The sequence below is a fragment of the Cibotium barometz genome, chromosome 63 (assembly GCF_041138505.1).
Source record: "Cibotium barometz isolate CiBa-2024 chromosome 63, ASM4113850v1, whole genome shotgun sequence".
Classification (NCBI taxonomy): domain Eukaryota; kingdom Viridiplantae; phylum Streptophyta; class Polypodiopsida; order Cyatheales; family Cibotiaceae; genus Cibotium; species Cibotium barometz.
Genome location: NC_141108.1, coordinates 17,440,850 through 17,459,741, shown reverse-complemented (window position 1 = coordinate 17,459,741; position 18,892 = coordinate 17,440,850). Strand labels below are relative to the sequence as shown.

Here is an 18,892-nt window from a genome sequence, read left to right as displayed (position 1 = left end):
AATGTCCCCATACTTGGGCAACCCCCCAAGCCCATGGCCTTGCCCCCATTATTATAAATGGCCCATAAGCACTTTCTTACACAAAGAAGTTGGAAAATTTATTGTTGGTGTCTCTAAGCTAACCCTTTATTACATAGGCTCATTCCCCAACTCTAGATTGCAAGCTAACACATGGAGTTTTCTCCTTCAAATATTAATAATCATAAAGATAACATTGTTGGGAACTTGGCTATTACACGTGATAAATGCCCCTGGTGGTTTCTAGCTTGCGAGGGGCCTCACACAATCTTTTGATGCCAATACATAACATCCCACACAAAATCACAATCAAAACCCTTATTCTCACACAAACTGCAAATGTAGCTAAGGTAAGGGGCCATTTGCACATGACACAAACCATTGGGAGGTAGGTTTGAGGCAAATTTTATAATAGATGATGTCTAGGGGGTAGGTATGGCAACTAACCGTGTACCATTGCTTACCATTGCTTCATATGCTCTGTTCCACCCACAACTTTCAAGGCAAAGGCTCAAGCTCTAAGCAATGTAAAGCCTTGCAATTTAAAACTTAGATTTAATCTTTTTTCCTACTGTGCATTTTCAAAGTACCATGAATAGTGGTTGCATCGGCTTGCATCTTGCAAGGCTAAAAGATTCAGTACATTTCCTATCAGCAAATAATAATAAAATGATTTATAATGATTTCCAGTAACTCTTTCTCTTTACCCCCTCTACCCACCCTATCTTTCTCGCTCTCCAATTTTAGAACATAATTATTATAAATGTTAACATTTTCATAAACAATTATTAGTTTATCAAAAGAGTTACTTCATTAGCCCTAAAATATCAATGAACTTGGAAATGTCGATTTTGTAAGCTACAAAGAAAAATGCTCCTTAGAACTCAAGCTACTTTCTCTCTCTCTCTCTCTCTCTCTCTCGATTCATTAAAAAAACCTTTACATCTTACTACCAAGTTCATGACTCTTCAAAATTTTATTGGGAGAATATTTAATATATATTAATGGCTCAAGGATGTGAATGACTCCTCAAATTTTAAAACAGTCCTCAAAGTAGAAAATTGATGGAAAAAAAGCATAATCAGTTGTAAAATTTTAAAACCAAACGTGTTAGGTAGAGGGTACAGTGAAGAAGAGCCCAAACGATGTAGCAAGAAGAAGGCAACAAGAGTTGACAGATCCACAGACGTAGGAAGAAAAGCTATGAAGCTTGAGGTGCCTGTGCTGTCTCTCTCCCTGAGCTTCGCATGGGCTCTCGGGGCTCCCCTATGGGCGATTTAGGGCAAACACAGCAGCATGACCTGCCATTGAGCTATGCAGGAACAGAAGAAGGAGGCGCCCTTGTCCCCATCTCAGAAGACCCACCTGCCCTTACAGTCATCCCTTGGGAGGATTTCCAGAACTCCCTCGCAAACCTCTGCGGTGCAGCCTCTGTTGCCTCGCAATTGCGTGCCCAACGAGATGCCCTCGCCCAGAAGCTCGAGTCTTCCTTGCAGGTAAACATCTCTTATCAGGGCTCCCGGTGTGGCTGATCACGAATATTAGCGGTTAATCAAGATTTTGATCATGGAAAGCAGCTGTTACTTAGGATCACGGACATTAGATGTGGGTCATAATGGAGATTAGCTGCTATTCAGGATGTTGATCATAGAAATAATGGACAATAACTGTTAAATTTAGGGGAAATACGTTCTGCATTTATAATTATCTTTAATGAGGATTTGTTCATCATGGTAATTATCTCTAATGATAGTTTTTGGTGGTTGTTAGCCATGCACATTAGCTGTTTATCAGGGTTCATGTCTCTAGCAATAGTTGTTTCATGACGTTAGCCATTGATTAGGTTATCAAAATTTGTTTGGTGCTGTTATTTATGGATATTAGCTGCTGATTTAGGGTAACCTTTGGATGATGTTGATTATGCTTTTGCTCTAATCTAACATTTTAATGCCTCGGATAATCACAATCTGGCTGTGTTAAAATCTTATTTTTTACTCCAAATATTGTGAATGTGTGCCTTGATTCGTGCACAGATTCGCAAGCTGTCATTGCATCGGATTGATGAACTGGAAGCCATGAACAAAAGACTGAAGTTTAAGGATTTGAGTCTAGAGAATGCCAAAGTTTCTTTGCAAGAGAAATCTGAGGATGTAGCTATTGCGAAAGACAAACTGCTTCCTTCAGCGCGATCCTTTCTGATTTCAGCGAAATCCTTGGTAGCAGCACATAATCGCTTACAGGTATTTTTTAGGGAATTGTTGAGTTCCATATGCACTAATGTTGTTGGTCCTAGGGTTTAATCACAAGGGTTAACAAGAGTGATTAAGAGAGGGCACGAGATAAACTTAAAAGGGATTAGGCATACTTTAACCATTATGAAAATGGTGCTTTTATAGGAGAGACACCCTTTACAAGATGCATACATATGCTGCCACAACATATGCCACATGTCAAATTATGATGCTAAGTGTCCCTTGGAGGTGTCACCTACATACATCATTGCTTACATAAGATCCTCTTAAGAGGTTGTTCCCATGCAAAAGAACCCACACACTAGTGGTTGTTCACACACACTAGAACTGCTTTATTCAAAACCTAAGCTTACACACACTAGAGCCGCTTTATTTAAAACCTAAGCTTACACACACTAGAGTGCTAGTTTACAAAACCACCTAGCACTTGTTTATTTCCACATTACTCACTATTAATATTTAACATTCCCTCCCATAGTGATAATGTGGCTAGAAAGCCCAATCATCATTGACTAGGTTTGCTTTTTCTTTTAGCTGTTGCTTTTTGTCGTCGGAGGTAGAAGTAGTAGAGCTTGCATAGTCTTCATCAGCTTTCAGCATTGCAAGTCTCTTTCGACACTCTTCAATGTAGTGCCGTGGCTTGTGGTCGTAATGACTCTTCTCTTCCTTCTGCTTGATGTCACCCTTTTGACGAGTTCACTTGCCTTTGTCTCTAGAGAAGAAGGCTCGGTCTTCTCTTGTAAGCCCAGCGGGGCATGTAGGGACAGACTCAACCATGTGTCCAAGAGATAAAGATATGGAGAGGGGAGAGAGAGAAGGGAATAGGGATCTTGCACAATACACTACACTGAGCGAGGAACAAGCCCCACTCCCTTTCAGGACCTTATTGAAGAACAATCCATGGGCACTCTCGCCAGGATCAATACAATCAATGAATACAAGACAAACAGATATGCTGATGTAGGATATCCAAGTCGATGTCGATGTCGAGGCAGGAGATCTCGGATGCCGAGCACACCATGGGAATGACCCACAAGTATCTCTCACCGGGCTAGTACCAACTCTAATATCCAAATCCAAAACTAATGAATCCAAGTCCAATGAACCCAAATCCAAATCCAAGTCCAAGTCCGGATCCAAGTCCAAGTCCAAGTCCAAGTCCGGATCCAAGTCCAAGTTATATGTCTAAGTTCCATGTTTCATTCCCAAACTTCATGACCAAGCTATATATCCAAGTTCCATACTTCATGTCCAAGCTTTATGCCCAAGCTATATATCCAAGTTCCATGCTTCATGCCCAAGCTTTATGTCCAAGCTATATATCCAAGTTCCATGTGTAAGTTTCATGCTTCATGCCCAAACTATATACCCAAGTTTCATGTTCATGTCCAAGCTTCATGCCCAAATGGTACCCTTGGCTCGCAGTCAACCTTGTTTGACTTTTTGCTTTTTCTTCTTTTTTGACCAAGAATGGCGCTTTTTCTTAATCAAACCTTATGGACCCTATCCCCATGTCTTCTTTCATCTTTTTGGTGTCCGGGCATGGGTTTCATCATGTGAAATAGAGGTAGGAGGACCAAATAGTTACATTCCCTCCCTCTTACATTGCAGTTGTTCTCAACTACGGACCGCTAGTGTTCCAAGCATGTCCATATCTTCCAAGTACATCCATATGTTCTTGGTACATCAAGTACATCCATATGTTTCAAGGTACTAGTCCCATCTAGTGAGCTTGTGTAGCTGGTCTTTCTTCAGATCCGTGGTGTCCCATATGCTCATCTGGCAATATCTCATATTCTCCCATATATCATTCAATATGTGCAATAATCTTGTTGGTGTTTGTCAATCAAACTTGACCTTCTGACAAACCAAACATTCTCGAATCATAAAGTTCAGTGTCCTTTTTCATAGTAGGCTAATAGAAGTAGCTCTCCAAAGCTTGAACTGTAGTCAAGGTGTCTATGCCCCATGTAGAAAGAAGCATGGCACTCTTCCATTACCTTGGCCTCAATTCCTTGTGTCACACATAACTTGGGTTTGCATGATAAGAAAACTCTACTTGATGACATAAAAAGTCACCAAATTTATATTCTGCAATCTGTTCCAAAACATCTTTGAAATTCTCTTTGGAAGCATAAGGATCCTTCATCAAAATGAAATCCATATGGTAACCCATAGAAACTGCATGGGTCATGGGTTTTCGATATAGAGTATCTACTACTTTGTTGTCTTTTCCATGGGTATGCATAATCTAAAAATAAAATTGGGCCAAATAATTAGCCCATCTTATATGCTTTTTTGATATCTTAGGTTGAGACATAAAATATCTAAGACTTTGATGATCTGTCTTGATAGCAAATTCAACACCCATAAGATAGTTCTTCCAAATCTTTAAAGCGTGAATGATAGCCATCAATTCTTTCTCGTATGTGGGTGTGGTCTTTTCGGCTCCTTGAAGTCTTCGACTCTCATAGGCCATGGCATGGTTTTCTTGGTTCAAGAGTGCTCCAATGCAGTCTCTTGAAGCATCACACTCTACCATAAGTGGTTTTGATAAATCATAATCAATACTGGTCCTTTGCTAGCATAAAACTTTAGTGCTTCATGTTAGACATCATCCCCTACTTGTTGGCTTCCTATTTGGTGTCCTATTTTAGCCTCTAGGGCTGACCATGTTAGTCAGAGGGGCTGGTCACCCCTCACTCATATTTTAGCCATATTTATTTCCCATTTTATGGTCTTGGGATTTCCCCCAATCGTGGAGGTCTTTTATCCCTAGTCGGCTGCTTTCATGTAGAGGTATATATAGCCGGCATGCCTCCCTCATATTTTCACTGCTTGCATTGCTTGCCTAGCTGCAGTCCCTCACTTACGAGGTTCTCCCCTCTTGCTCGGGACATGTATTTCTTTTGATGATATTGAGAGCACGTTGTCACCTGTGTTTCCTCTCCATCTTTCTCTCTCTCTCTCTCCCTCCTGTGTTTCCACTTTCCCTTCTTCCGCTGCACATTCTATCACTTCAAAGGATTCTTTTTCAGCTTTGGTCCACTGAAATCCCACAGCTTTCTCAAATCATGTAGTGGACTTGCTACCATGGCAAAGTACTTGATGAACTTCTTGTAATAAGAGCATAAGCCAAGGAAACTTTGAACTGCATGCACACTAGTCAACTCTAGCTATTCCATAATAGCCTGGACCTTGTTTGGATCCATCATGACCCCTTCCTTGGACACTATGTGGCCCAAGTAGTGAATTTTTGACAAAAAGAACTCACTCTTCTTGCCATTCACATACAACTTGTGCTGTCGCAATTTTTGAAATACCATATCCAAGTGCTCTCGATGCTCTTCTTTGTTCTTTGAATGCACAATAATGTCATCAAAGAAAATAGTTGCAAACTTTCTATGTGCTCGAAATATTCTTTCCATCATTCAGTTGAAAGTAGGCGGGGCATTGGTAAGACCAAAAGGTATCACCAAATACTCATAGAGTCCAAAGGTAGTCATGAATGCGGTCTTGTGAATGTCCTCTGGAATAATCCTGACTTGATGATAAGCACTCTTCAAGTCAATCCTGCTAAAGATAGTGGCTCCGTCCAATCTATCTAGGATATCGTCAATCCTAGGAATAGGAAACCTGTTCTTCACAATAATCTTATTAAGAGTCCTGTAATCAATACACATACACCAAGAACCATCCTTTTTTTGAACCAATAAGATTGGGGAGCAAAAAGATGATGAGCTAGGTCTAATTAAACCCTTTTCCAATAGCTCGGTCATTTGCTTCATAATCACCTCTTGTTGAGCTTCTTGGCATGATGTCAATCTGATGATCTTTTGATCTCTTTGGTTTCTTGCTTTGGCTTGACAGGACAATTTGCAACCATATGTCCCTTGTTTCCACATTGAAAACACTTCCCTTCTTTGGCATATTCTTCATGTTACTCGAGGGACAATCTTCTTCGAAAGAGTGGGAGTTTGTCTCCACTCCCATCCTTCTTCTTGAGAGAATCGGCTTCTTGATGGGGATCGGTCTTTAAACTTTTTCTTTTGAGATGGATTCCGATTGTGATTCTTTATCTTGCCGTCCATCCAAGGCATGTACAAGGCCTTGGCTTTGCAAAGCCTTGTCTTGAGCTTCTTCCAATGTCTTTGGTCTCGCCATGTAAACTGCTTGCATAAGCTTAGGTTGCAATCCATTGACAAACTTACGCATTTCCATTAGTGATGGAATGGGGGTATAAGAACTGCTGAAAAGTTGTTAAGGTATGATGCCACATTCTCACCAACTTTCTGTTTTACCTCATCCCATTCCTTTTGCACATTAACTTCAAAGTTTGCGGGTAAAAACTTCTTGTTGAATGAAGTCTTGAAGTCGCTCCACGTCGTCGGCTCGGTCTCTTCTTGTATTACTTTTAGCCACCAATTTACGGCGGCATCCTTCAAATGCATACGAACCATGTGAAGCTTTAACTTTTCGGAGTAGTAGTTACCTCCAAAAGCAGCATCAAAGTACTTGACAAAGGATAAAGCTTTCTGGGTATCTTGATTTCCATGAAAAGCATCAAACTTGACGCTCTTCTCTCCCGGCTTGAAGTCCATCTTGCCGGTTGATGTAATTTCCTTTGCCTTCCTTTCCCTTATCTGTCTTGAAGAAGCTGCATTTGAAAAAAAAAGTTGACCTAGAAATAGCCTCCTTGTTTTTTCCACGAGAAATAGACTGGGTAGCTCTAGATCCTTTTGCAATGGTAACTCCTTTGGCTTGTAGATAAGCTTTGGCGGATTCCACTCCTTCGGCCTCAGTGGCTTGTTCATTGGTAAAGTTTTCAAATATCTGAGCCCTTCTTTGGTCTTGTTCTCTCTTGGTTCTCCAAGCAAGAAATTATTTGAAAAATCATATAAATTGTTGAAAGTCATGGTACTCTTCTGATGACCTTGATTCCCATCAAGAATTTCTGTATCAACCTCATGGTTGTTCCCTTCATGAGACCCTTGGTCTCCCTCTGCTCTCGACATGGCTTTGTCACCCCAAGAAAGTTTCTTCAAGAGAAATCTTGCTCTGATACGATTGTAAGCCTAGTGGGGCGTGCAGTGACAGACTCAACCATGTGTCCAAGAGATAAAGATATGGAGAGAGAGGGGGGAGAGAAAGGAATAGGGATCTTGCACAATACACCACTTTGAGCGGGGAATAGGCTCCGCTCCTTTTCAGGAATTTATTCAGGAACAATCCACGGGCACTTTGGCCAGGATCAATACAATCAATGAATACAAGACAAACAGATATGCCAATGTACACCACGTGAATGACCCAAAAGTATCTCTCACTAGGCTAGTACCAAATCTAATATCCAAATTCAAATCCAATGAATCCAAGTCCAAGTCCAGATCCAAGTCCAAGTCCAAGTTATAAGTCTAAGTTCCATGTTTCATATCCAAACTTGATGCCCAAGCTATATATCCAAGTTCCATGCTTCATGCCCAAGCTATATATCCAAGTTCCATGTGTAAGTTCCATGCTTCATGCCCAAGCTATATACCCAACTTCCATGTTCATGTCCAAGCTTCATGCCCAAGTTCAAGCTTCCAAAGCTGGGTGGCGGTCGGGCTGAGCCGGGCGGCGTCTGGGCTGAGCTGGGCGGCAGGCGGACTGAGATGGGCGGCGGGCGGACTGAGCTGAGCGGCGGCGAGTGGATAAAGATGAGGGTCTCCTTACTCTCCACAAGCTTGATGCCCAAAACAAGAGGGCTCTAGCTTCTTTTATATTCTGGGAGGGCCTTGCTTTTTACCAAAAAGCCATCATGCTTTTGCTTTGCCTTTTTATGCTTTGCTTTTCCCTTTTTCCCTTTGCTTTTGCTCTATTTACTTTTATTAATAAAATATTACTCTACTTTTGGTGCTTTGCTTTTCTAGCTTTAAGGCCTTGCTTTTTTGGCCTTAGAGCTGCTTTTTGAGAAAGCGCCTTTTAGCTTTTTGGTTTGGCTCAGTCTTCTCTTTTCAATGCTGCCCTTGGCTTGCGGTCAACCCTATTTGACTTTTTGCTTTTTCTTGCTTTTTGACCAAGAATGGTGCTTTTTCTTAATCAAATCTTGTCTTCTTCCATCTTTTTGGTGTGCGGGCATGGGTTTCATCATGTGAAAATAGAGCTAGGAGGACCAAATAGTTACATCTCTGCTTGCATCACCCTTGGATCTATTCTTCTTTGTGTGCTCTTCATGGAGAAGTAATCCAACTAGCTCCTCAAAGGATATAGGATTGCCTCCTCCTCTCATAGAGAGATTCAGAGAAGTATGAAAACTCTGATAGGATTGAAGTAAGGAATTAAGAATGGCGATGACTAATTTCCTGTTATCAACTACCTCATCTATTCAACAACTGTCGAGCTGTCAAGAGTTGGTGTTACAGGACGAGGTTCTTGCTCCATGACAATCTCCCACACCCCCCTGGCTATTAGCTGACCCTTCATCATGAAGCTCCACAGTGAGTAGTTGGGGACCATCAAGCCAATCTTTAGTTGTCATGAAGCCATCGAACCCAGAAAGATCAATGGTAGGTGCTCTTTGTGACATCCTCAGAGTACGGGATTTCCCAAAGCAGGGTAGGGTGGAAGGAACATGAAACCAGGGAAGGAGAGAGGCATGAGAGTGCACACAAGGCATCGAGATATGACGAGATGTGAGGTGTTGACCGTTCGTCGGAAGCTGTGGATTGTGGGACTTGAAGAACTGGCCGTCAGACACATGTTGATAATAGACAACAACGCACATGTGTGTACATTGTTATCATATGTATTTTATTGTAATAGTCTTGTGATAGAAGGGCCAACGGCAAGACAAGAAAGAGGGTCCTTCCAAGATAATAAAGTAGGAAACATATAGAGATATAGTGGCATAGAGGGAACAAACATGATAGAGAGTTAGACAGAGTAGCATTGTATGAGTTTGAAAAGCACAATAATACAAAGTGTCTGAACATTATTCATGGTGTACTGTTTGAGTGAGCAAGTGAGAGAGTGAGCTTCTGTGTTTTCTGATCAATCTGTGAGCTTGTAAGTTCCGAACCCATTGGGCTTAGGCATTGGCAGATTCGTTTTCAATTAGTAAGCGACTGTCTTGTCCGTTGGATTTACCATCGATACTTTGGCGATCGTGCTACATTCACTCTCACCATTTTCTCATTAAGGTAGCATTCTGGCACAACACTCCAAAAGCACTTCTTGCAGAAGCTATAGCAAGGCAACTTATTGCCAACTCAGTGCAACATCATCTGCTGAGGGAGCACACCCCGCTAGGCTTGGCAAACGCTCCCCCTCTCCCCAACATTATTCAGAACCGAATGGCTAACCAAGGAGGAAATAACAAGTATCCCACCTACAAGGGTAAGAAGGCTGAGGACCTTGACACATGTCACGAAGTTAGAGGCTATGTGGAAGGTGAATCACACTCGTGCAAATGTTCCGGATGAAAGAAAAAGGAATCAGTTTCAGGCCGCATTTGGAAATATATCAATTGAATGGGTATCCCAATATGACCCGAACCACTTCCACACCTTCCATGTGCTGAAAGAGGCATTCCTCAATATCCATTCTATGTTGTCACATGCTGCGTTACCTCATAGTTTTTGGGCTGAAGCTGTTATGACAGCCGTTCATCTTATAAACAGGTCACCTAACACGAGGCTTGGTGGGAAAGTGCCAGAGGAAGTATGGACAAGGAAGCCTCCGTCCTACAAGCACTTGAGAGTGTTTGGTTGCGTTGCGTACGTGCACATACGCAGGGAAATACGCACCAAACTTGATCCTAAGTCTCACAAATGCATACTCCTAGGATATGGTGACAGAGGTGAAATGGGGTATAGACTTTGGGATCCAGTGAATAGAAAGATTATACGCAGCAATGATGTCATTTTTGATGAAACATGCATGTATAAGGAACCTGCAAGGCAACAGGAGCCTGGCAGAGTCATCTTTGATGATGATGGACATCATGGACAACAACCAAGGGCTGTAAATCAGCCATTACAGCAACAAAACCAGCCCTTAAATGGTGCTGAAAATGGTCCAAATGGACAGCCAGAGATGGCAGAAGATATCCCTATGGATATCCCACAGTTAGAGGAGATACCGGGCATGATCTTTCAACCTTATGGCATGGAACACGAGCCACCCATAGGTGATATGCAGGCTGGACAGCAACCTGCAAATGATGGTCATTGGGTACGGAGGTCCACAAGACCCTCCAGACCCCCTGACAGGTTTGTTCCAGGGGTTGACTACTTGATGCTCACTGACTGTAGGGAGCCCTCATGTTATAAGGAGGCTTTACAGAGGGCAGACAAGGCTCTTTGGGAGCGTGCTATGAAGTCAGAGATGGATTCTCTGCACAAAAATGGAACATGGAAGTTGGTGCATTTGCCTACAGGCAAGAAGGTTTTGCCATGCAAGTGGGTTTACAGGCTCAAAGTTGCACCTGATGCAAAGCCAAGATACAAAGCCAGGTTAGTGGCTAAGGGCTTCAAGCAGGAATATGGTGTGGACTTTGATGAGATCTTCTCTCCAGTGGTCAAAATGACCACACTTAGAGCTGTATTAGCTTTGGTTGCTCATGATGATCTGGATTTGATTCAGATGGATGTGAAGACTGCTTTTCTTCACGGTGATCTCCATGAGGAGATATATATGCAACAGCCAGAGGGTCATGCAGTGAATGGAAAGGAGAAGCTTGTATGCAAGCTGAAAAAGAGTCTTTATGGGCTCAAACAGGCACCAAGGGAATGGTATCATAAATTTGATACATTCATGAAATCCCAGGATTTCAGGAGGAGTGACATAGATCACTGCTTATACACCAAGAAAGCTTTGGATGGCAGTCTATTGATCCTCATCTTGTATGTTGATGATATGTTGATTGCCGGGAAATCTCGTAAAGAGATGGATGCCTTGAAGAAGAGGCTGCATCAGACCTTTGATATGAAGGATTTGGGTGATGCAAATCACATTTTGGGTATGCGGATACTTCGGGACAGAAATAAGCATGTGTTGTATTTGTCTCAGAAGGAATACATTGGCAAAGTTATGCAGAGGTTCAATATGGAGGGGGGGAAGAAGACTAGTACTCCTTTGCCTCCATATGTGAAACTCAGTGCTATGGACAGCCCACAGTTGGATAGTGACACGGCTAATATCGCAAAGATTTCGTATGCTTCAGCTTGTGGCAGTCTCATGTATGCCATGGTTGCTACCAGGTCGGACATTGCATTTGCAGTGGGAGTGGTTACTAGATACATGGCCAACCTTGGCAAGAAGCATTGGGAAGCAGTGAAAGGTGTCATGAGATACCTGAAGGGCACACAGGATATGTGCATCTGCTTTGGCAAACAGGATGCATTAGTGCATGGTTACACGGATTCGGATTATGCTGGTCATCCAGATAACCGGAAGTCTACTACCGGTTATGTGTTTACATTCACAGGAGGTACTGTGTCATGGATATCCAGGATGCAGAAGTGCACTGCCTTATCTACTATAGAGGCCGAGTATATTGCAGCCACAGAGGCTTGCAAGGAGGCATTATGGCTATCTCGGTTAGTGGTTGATTTGGGTTATACAGGGGATATTCCATTGTTGCATTGTGACAGTCAGAGTGCCATCCAGTTGGCAAAGAACCCTGTCTTTCATGCAAAGACGAAGCATGTGGATGTGAAGTATCACTTCATCAGAGAGGTGATAGAGGACAAGCTGATTCAGCTTGTCAAGATTCATACGGATGACAACCCGGCTGATCTGTTGACAAAGAGTTTGCCTCCAGAGCGGTTTGCTCATTGCAGACACTTGATGGGCATTGGATGAGGCCAGTTTCAGCCTTCATATGGCCTTGTATATTATCATGTACATGCTGATTTTTTTCTTTTTTTTCACTTAAGGACACATTACCTTTAAGTGGGAGGTTGTTGGGGTAAAGGCATTATGCCCACCCTTATAGTGTGTACAAGCCCATAAGTTTTATAGTACATAGTACACTTAGTACTTTTAATGTATTAAGTGCACTATGTGTACTAGAGCAAATATACATGTGTGATAGGGGAGTCACACACTCATACTTTGTGAGTTGACTTATCTCCACACGTCTCTCTCTCTCTCTCCCTTCTTCTCTGTGTGTGTCTCCCACATGAAACCCTAACTGTTTCAGCTGAGCTTCTTTAGCTTCCTTCACAGAGGGCATTTTGGACCCAATACTGTGTCCTCTCCATCTCTCCCTCCCTCTCTCTATTTTTTGCACATCTTCATTCAGTTTTGTGCGTTAATTCCTTTGCGAAAAGAGTGCTGATTTTTGAGCATTGAAGTTACCGATGTTATCCGAAGCTTCCGCATGTTACAGAGAAGAAGTCTAAGAAAAAGAAAAGCAAGAAGTACGACTCTTCAGACAGTGACTTTGGAAGCGAGTCGGAATTAGAAGACTCAGAATCTGAGTCAGACATTGAGGAGGAGACAGGCACAACAAAAAGGATAAACACAAAGGCAAGAAGGGCGGGGTAGACGCCCTACCCAAGAAGGTTGCGGAGAAGCTCGTTGTGGGTTCTGAAAGACCTCCAGCTCATCTTACAACCGAGCAGGTGTCTTCTATCCAATCTGCAGGAATGAAGGACATCTGAAAGAGGAATGCAAGATGTAGCCGACCTATGCCATCTGCCAAACCTTCACGCTTTTGGAGAATGCATAGGTGGAAGCATAAACAAGACGAGAGAGAGTAGAGAGAGCTTGTGGACAAGATCACCTTTTATATTAGCTTGAAGCTTTACAATGGCAATTGGCGAGCAAGACAATGCTGAACTCGTGCAAGGGATTGGATGAAATAGTGAGAAATGGGAGGCCTCCTTATATAGTGAGTATGAGCACCTGGCCGACTGCACTAGAGCAGGCCCACCAGCTCACGACCCAAAAATAGAGGAGAAAAACAATAACTGTCCAATAAATAGTACAACCCAATTACACTGAGATGCATAAATTCTAACACCTCCTCTGCAACTCATAGTGTACAAGAGTCGGAAGAAGATAAGCTTATGAAGATGCAACCATGGACCCTCCAGTACCGCGAATACTGGAATCACCTCGGAGAGAGCACCCGCCAACCTGTTTCCTCGAAACAAAATGGCTCCACAAACAGCAAGGAACTTTGCTTGGCCACGAATTCTGTCACAAACCCCTATATTCTAGGCCTGACACGCATCTGCATGTCCCTAGAATATAGGGGTAATGTCACAAACCCCTATATTCTAGGGACATGCGGATGCCTGTCAGGCCTAGAATATAGGGGTTTGTGACAAATTCCCACACAAGTGTGCAGTGAACTCCAAGAATAGATGATGAGTTGCTGGACACACCGCGCCCATAATGCCCAATAGTGGACGGAAAACACATCACGCTCCAAAAGCCTCGAACAATGAACTCGGAACAGATCCAGTTCATAATCTCTGCTATATACAAAAGGTAACCATGTTCTACTAGATGTCTAATGCTTGGAACTCCAAAGCACGGTCTCCATGCACGAGTAAGTGGAGCTGTATCCAGTCCCCTCTCCCGCCCACAAGCCTCCTCTGGCTGGAAGCACATGGGGGGGAACTGCATGTGTACTAGAAAAGTACACCATTTGGGTTCTCTTGAGCCAGAAGCGCCTTGGGAGCGCTAGAAGTGGTACTAGAATTTGTATCACTATCTTGTGTCATGTCTTTGCCTTTTCTCTGAGATGAAGCCTTGCTCTTGGTCTTGTCCTTTTTGGACAAACAATCCTTGGACAGATGTCCTCATTTCCCGCAAGAGAAGGAGCGACTCCAACCTTCCTTCTAAACTGAGGAAAGTGTGTGGTCGGAACTGTTGACTAACACCTTCAACATACCCTGTGAGACGAGAACGGTCTCCTCCTCCTCCAAAAGTAGAGAGAGCTAAGATCATCAAAATCCAACTGAGTGGATGTGACCTGACACCACAAAGATCGAGAAATCATATCATAGTCTGGGGGAAGCTTGGTGAGGATAAGTGAAGCTAGCTGAGTAGAGGACAAAGCAGCACCCATAGCCAATAACCGGTCATGGATAACCTTGGCCTTCATGAGAAACGACTGCATGGAATTGCCTTTAGGGAATAACAAACCGTAGAGCTGCCCTTGCAAGGTAACTGCTCTCATCGACGAATCTCGAGCCTCCAATTTAGACCATACCTGATGAGCACTGGTGAGAGTTTGCACGGCCGGTGAAACCTCCTCTGTGATGGTCCGCACAAGCACGAAATGCGCCTTCGAGTCCCGATTCTCCCAATCTTGTAATTCTGCAACAAATTCATCCTCCTAATCCTAAGTCCACCTCCTAGAGTTTTGAGGACGCTCGGGCTTCCTCTCAGTGCCTTGAACAATATCCCGCAAACCCTTGTAGATGAACTGGATCCGCATTTGAAGCTTCCAATGGGCATAGTTGGGTCCTTTCAACTTGTCATCCTTGTTCGTACAGGGGGAGCCATATCCACAACAACAAGAAACACAAATCTCAGCTCTCAAAGACTTCTCTCAAGTGCTTTCCAACGAAGCGAGGCTCCAGAACCAATCAGCCCCCTCTCAAACCTGAGAGAGAATTAGACTGGACAGCAGCAAAACAGTCCAAGAAACCACCGGGAACCTCCTACCGGAAGGGCAGGGACTCGTGGAGGAGGAAGGAGATGTACAGTCACTTGTCTGGCAACACCACATGAAAGAAACTCACCAACAACTGATGCTGGAGCAGAAAACACAGCCAAAACTCCAACGCTTGCTTCTGTAGAAGAAAATGCAGCCAAGAACCTGGCCAGCTCGCCTCTGTAGGAGGAAACGCAGCCAAGAAACTGGCCGAAGAAGATGGCTGGCTGGACCAGAATACGCAGCAGATTAGGAAAACGCAGCTACTGTTTGGGACTGATCTGCAGCTAGGAGGAGCTAGGGCAGAAAACGAAAGGCGCAGAAGAGATGGTGGGCAGATTTGCAGTAGATGGAGCAGCCTGAACCTAAGCGAGTCATACCATGTTGGAGAATGCACATGCGGAAGCATAAACAAGATGAGAGAGAGTAGAGAGAGCTTGTGGACAAGATCACCTTTTATATTGGCCAGCACGAGAATGCTGAACTTGTGCAAGAGATTGGATGAAATGGTGAGAAATGGGAGGCCTCCTTATATAGTGAGTATGATCACTTGGCCGGCTGCACTAGAGTAGGCCGACCAGCTCACGACCCAAAAATAGAGGAGAAAATACAATAAACATCCAATAAATGGTACAACACAATTACACTGAGATGCATAAATTCTCACACACACCTAACATCAAATTGCAGATATAAAGTCCGGAATCGGACAGGCACAGCTCTCAATGCAGTAACAATAGCAGCACCCATGGTTTTCGCACCAACACCATATAGGACTTACTATGGTCAAGGCCAAGGGTGAGGAAGAGGTGGCGTGAGGTGGCGTTGGGTAGTTAGACGGATTCCAATGTTATTATTATCAGAAGCTTGGCCATAGGTGGAACGATTATCAGTTGTTTCAGAAGCACCAACAAGAGCTATAGGAAAAATCAAGAGGGGCGGATGTTGTAGCACCATCCATCAATGTTATTTCCCAGCCATAGAGGTCTGTTAGGTCAGTCCTCATGTAGGTGCATGTAGATGTCAGCCTTAGGAGTAGTATGCATCAAAGGCATGTTAGCTGCATCCCTTTAGTAGGGGCCATCCCTAAGGCCAGCCCCAAGGCCTACCCAAAGAGGGACAACCTTGCATGGGTATCAAATACCCTTAGCCAGCAGTTAGGAGAAGTCGACAACCACCTTTGGGGCGTGGGTAGCAGTCGGCCAAGCCAAGGCAGCAATCGACTAGCAGCCGGACAAGCCCACAACCCACTTCAGCATTTAATTCAAATAATCAAGTCGTGGCAGATAAATAAACAGACCGACAGCTTCTAAACCAGTTGACCAACACCTTATGGTCATATAATAAGTTGAGCTATTCCTAGTCCAAAAATCAAATCCAAGTTATCAACAACAGTCAAGCATGTGTGCTTAGGCATCCAGCCTATGCATACTTTTCAGCATCCTTTGTGCTTTCCAAGCCAAGCTATCAGAAGCTTAATCTCTTCCTAGAGTTCTCAGCACACCAATCCTCGGTCTCTGGCCAGCGTATTCTCTTCGAAGATAGCTTCAGAGTTTGCCTTGCATCTCCGAAGGTTTGACAGAAACTCGGTACGAAGGGCTTTGTGTGAATATATGCTCTTATTTGTGTGTGTGTGGAGTGCGTGTGTGAGAGCATATCTTGATACAAAGTTCTACACCCACTATTGGGCACTGATGATGTTAGTGGGGATGTCGTAGTATCCAGTCCATACTATGCATAATGGAGTTGATAGTTATATAGTCTTGTGGGTTGACTACCATGAGTATATAACATGCACGTTCCTAAAAGGTGAATTTGGGCATGTTCCTGGATTCATCTAGGTATATATAGCTTCAGAGTCGCCTACAGCTTATGCACATTTTTTCCCAGTGTTTGGTCACTTTGTCCTTGCGTTTTAGTGACTTCAACATTTAATGCAAAATAATCCAGTCGTGACAGATAAATAAATAGGTCGACAGCTTCTAAACCAGCTGACCAACACCTTATGGTCATATAAAAAGTTGAGCCATTCCTAGTCCACTCTTTGTCCTAGAAAGATCAAAGATAAAATCCATAGCAATACTCTCCCAAATCTATCTGGAATAGGCAAAGGATGAAGTAACCCAAGTGTCTTTTGACAGTCATACTTCACGAACAAAAGCATCAACATCCCACCGCATAGTAGGCCAATAAAAGAATGCTGTCACATGCACTCTGCACTCAGTGCATGGTGACAAGATGGCTCATCATCAACAGTGCAACATTTGTACATTATTAGAACCCAGTAGGATGATATTTGTCGTACGTCGTGACCCCATTGTACATCCTCAGTCCAGGATAAGTCAAGCATGAGCTACGTAGTTCATTCCTCAGCCTTAGCGGGTTAGTCAATCAGTCAAGTCCCTTAACCCACTTGGAGAGAATCATTCATGCATGTAGAGTCAGTAGAAGCCTTAGGGTTTGCATCAGAAAGCACTCTGCATCCTACATAATATGCATTCATATGCATGTGCATCATTTAGAACATCCCAGAAGCCTTAGGGAATTTACTAGGATTTATCTGGTATTTTTTTCCATATTTATGGTATTTATTTAGCATTTAATGTCATTTATAAACATAAAGTTTATTAAATTATGACCAGCCAACTTGACCAACCCCTATCTAGTATAAATAGGCTTGCATAGGGCTTAGTTTCCCATTCAGTCTTCAGTGTGCTAAGAACTTTCCTCCTCAGCCCTAGGAGTACCCTTGCCTTCAGCCCTAGACTAGTCTCATCCAGCCCTTGGAGTACTTCAGTTTGCTTCAGCCAGCCCTGGTTCTCCAACGTAGCAGTTCAGCAATCCCTACAGCCATGGCACAGCCATACAGTACATCCACAGGCCCAAATCAGCAAATCCATCTGTGTTTCTGCATGGAACACAGCCGCTTGTAGTTCAGTCCTCTACAGCCCTGCATTTACAGTCCCACAGCAGCCCTACAGTCTGCAATTCAGTCTAGCATCAGCCCTACAGTCTGCGTTTCAATCCAGCATCAGTCCTACACCAGTATTCAGCCCTACAGACCTGCGTTTGGAGATTTCCAGCAGTTTCAGCCTTGATTCATTAGTCTACATCAGTATCCAGCATTCAGGGCATCATCCAGGCATACACCAGTCATCTGGTAAAGGTATTCTACCATTCATGAGCATTTACAGCATTCTAACATAGCTTAGAACAGTCCACCGCCTTCTTTTCTCAGCCTCAGGTGTGCAACCCTTCCTCATGCGCCCTTGGGAAGAGTGCATAGGCTCGAGATCAATTCATTGAGGTGTTTCTACAGCCGTGTACAGTTCAGCCAGGCTTCAAATCCTCCGAGATCTTGCGTTTGGCTTATCTACAGTCCACAGTCATTCTCTCTAAAGTAATAAAGCAAATACTATCTCGTTATCGGGATAGGGGGCCCTTCAGTGGGTGTGCTAATTGCGTAGCTGTAATAGTCTTCCGGGTCGGTAAAAATCTAGCCATTTTTGTCAAGCGATATACCACAACCCAAATAGAATCGTGGCCTTGATGTGTTCTTGGCAATCCGGTAATAAAATCCATGGAAATACTTTCCCATTTATTACCTGGGATTTGCAAAGGAAATTTGGGACCCAATATGGTGTATAGTTCTCATATTCTCTCTCTCATCTCTTTAAAGTTTGAAGTATTAAAGTGGATTGCTAAACTCACGAAACTCACGATAAAGCAGACGGTGTGAGCATTTGTGTGATAGGATCTTCCAATACAAAGACTTCCGCTGCATATCACAAATGCCTCCAAAGCCTTCACTGTAGCCTCAATAGCACGATGGCCTGCATAAGGCAGAGCATTGCATTCTGTCAAAACCTTCTACCTCAACTGAGATGTGACACACAATTTGTCATGCATCATCAAAAATCCTTCCTTGAGAGAATAATGATCAACTCGCTCTCTTGCAGTCAAA

General features: G+C 43.4%; 1 protein-coding gene across 2 annotated transcripts in view; it reads left to right on the top strand.

Annotated features, from left to right (window-relative positions):
- Positions 1–1,049: 1,049 nt before the first annotated feature.
- Positions 1,050–18,892, top strand: part of LOC147603782 (vacuolar protein sorting 38-like) — a 30,337-nt gene continuing 12,494 nt past the window's right edge. Inside the window, exons 1-2 of one of the 2 annotated variants that reach the window (XM_086795873.1) lie at positions 1,050–1,514; positions 2,052–2,258. In XM_086795873.1, coding sequence (XP_086651999.1) covers positions 1,266–1,514; positions 2,052–2,258 — 456 coding nt within the window. In that variant the 5' untranslated portion in view covers positions 1,050–1,265. The remainder of the gene's footprint in view (positions 1,515–2,051; positions 2,259–18,892) is intronic. The other variant, XM_086795874.1, reaches the window with a different exon arrangement.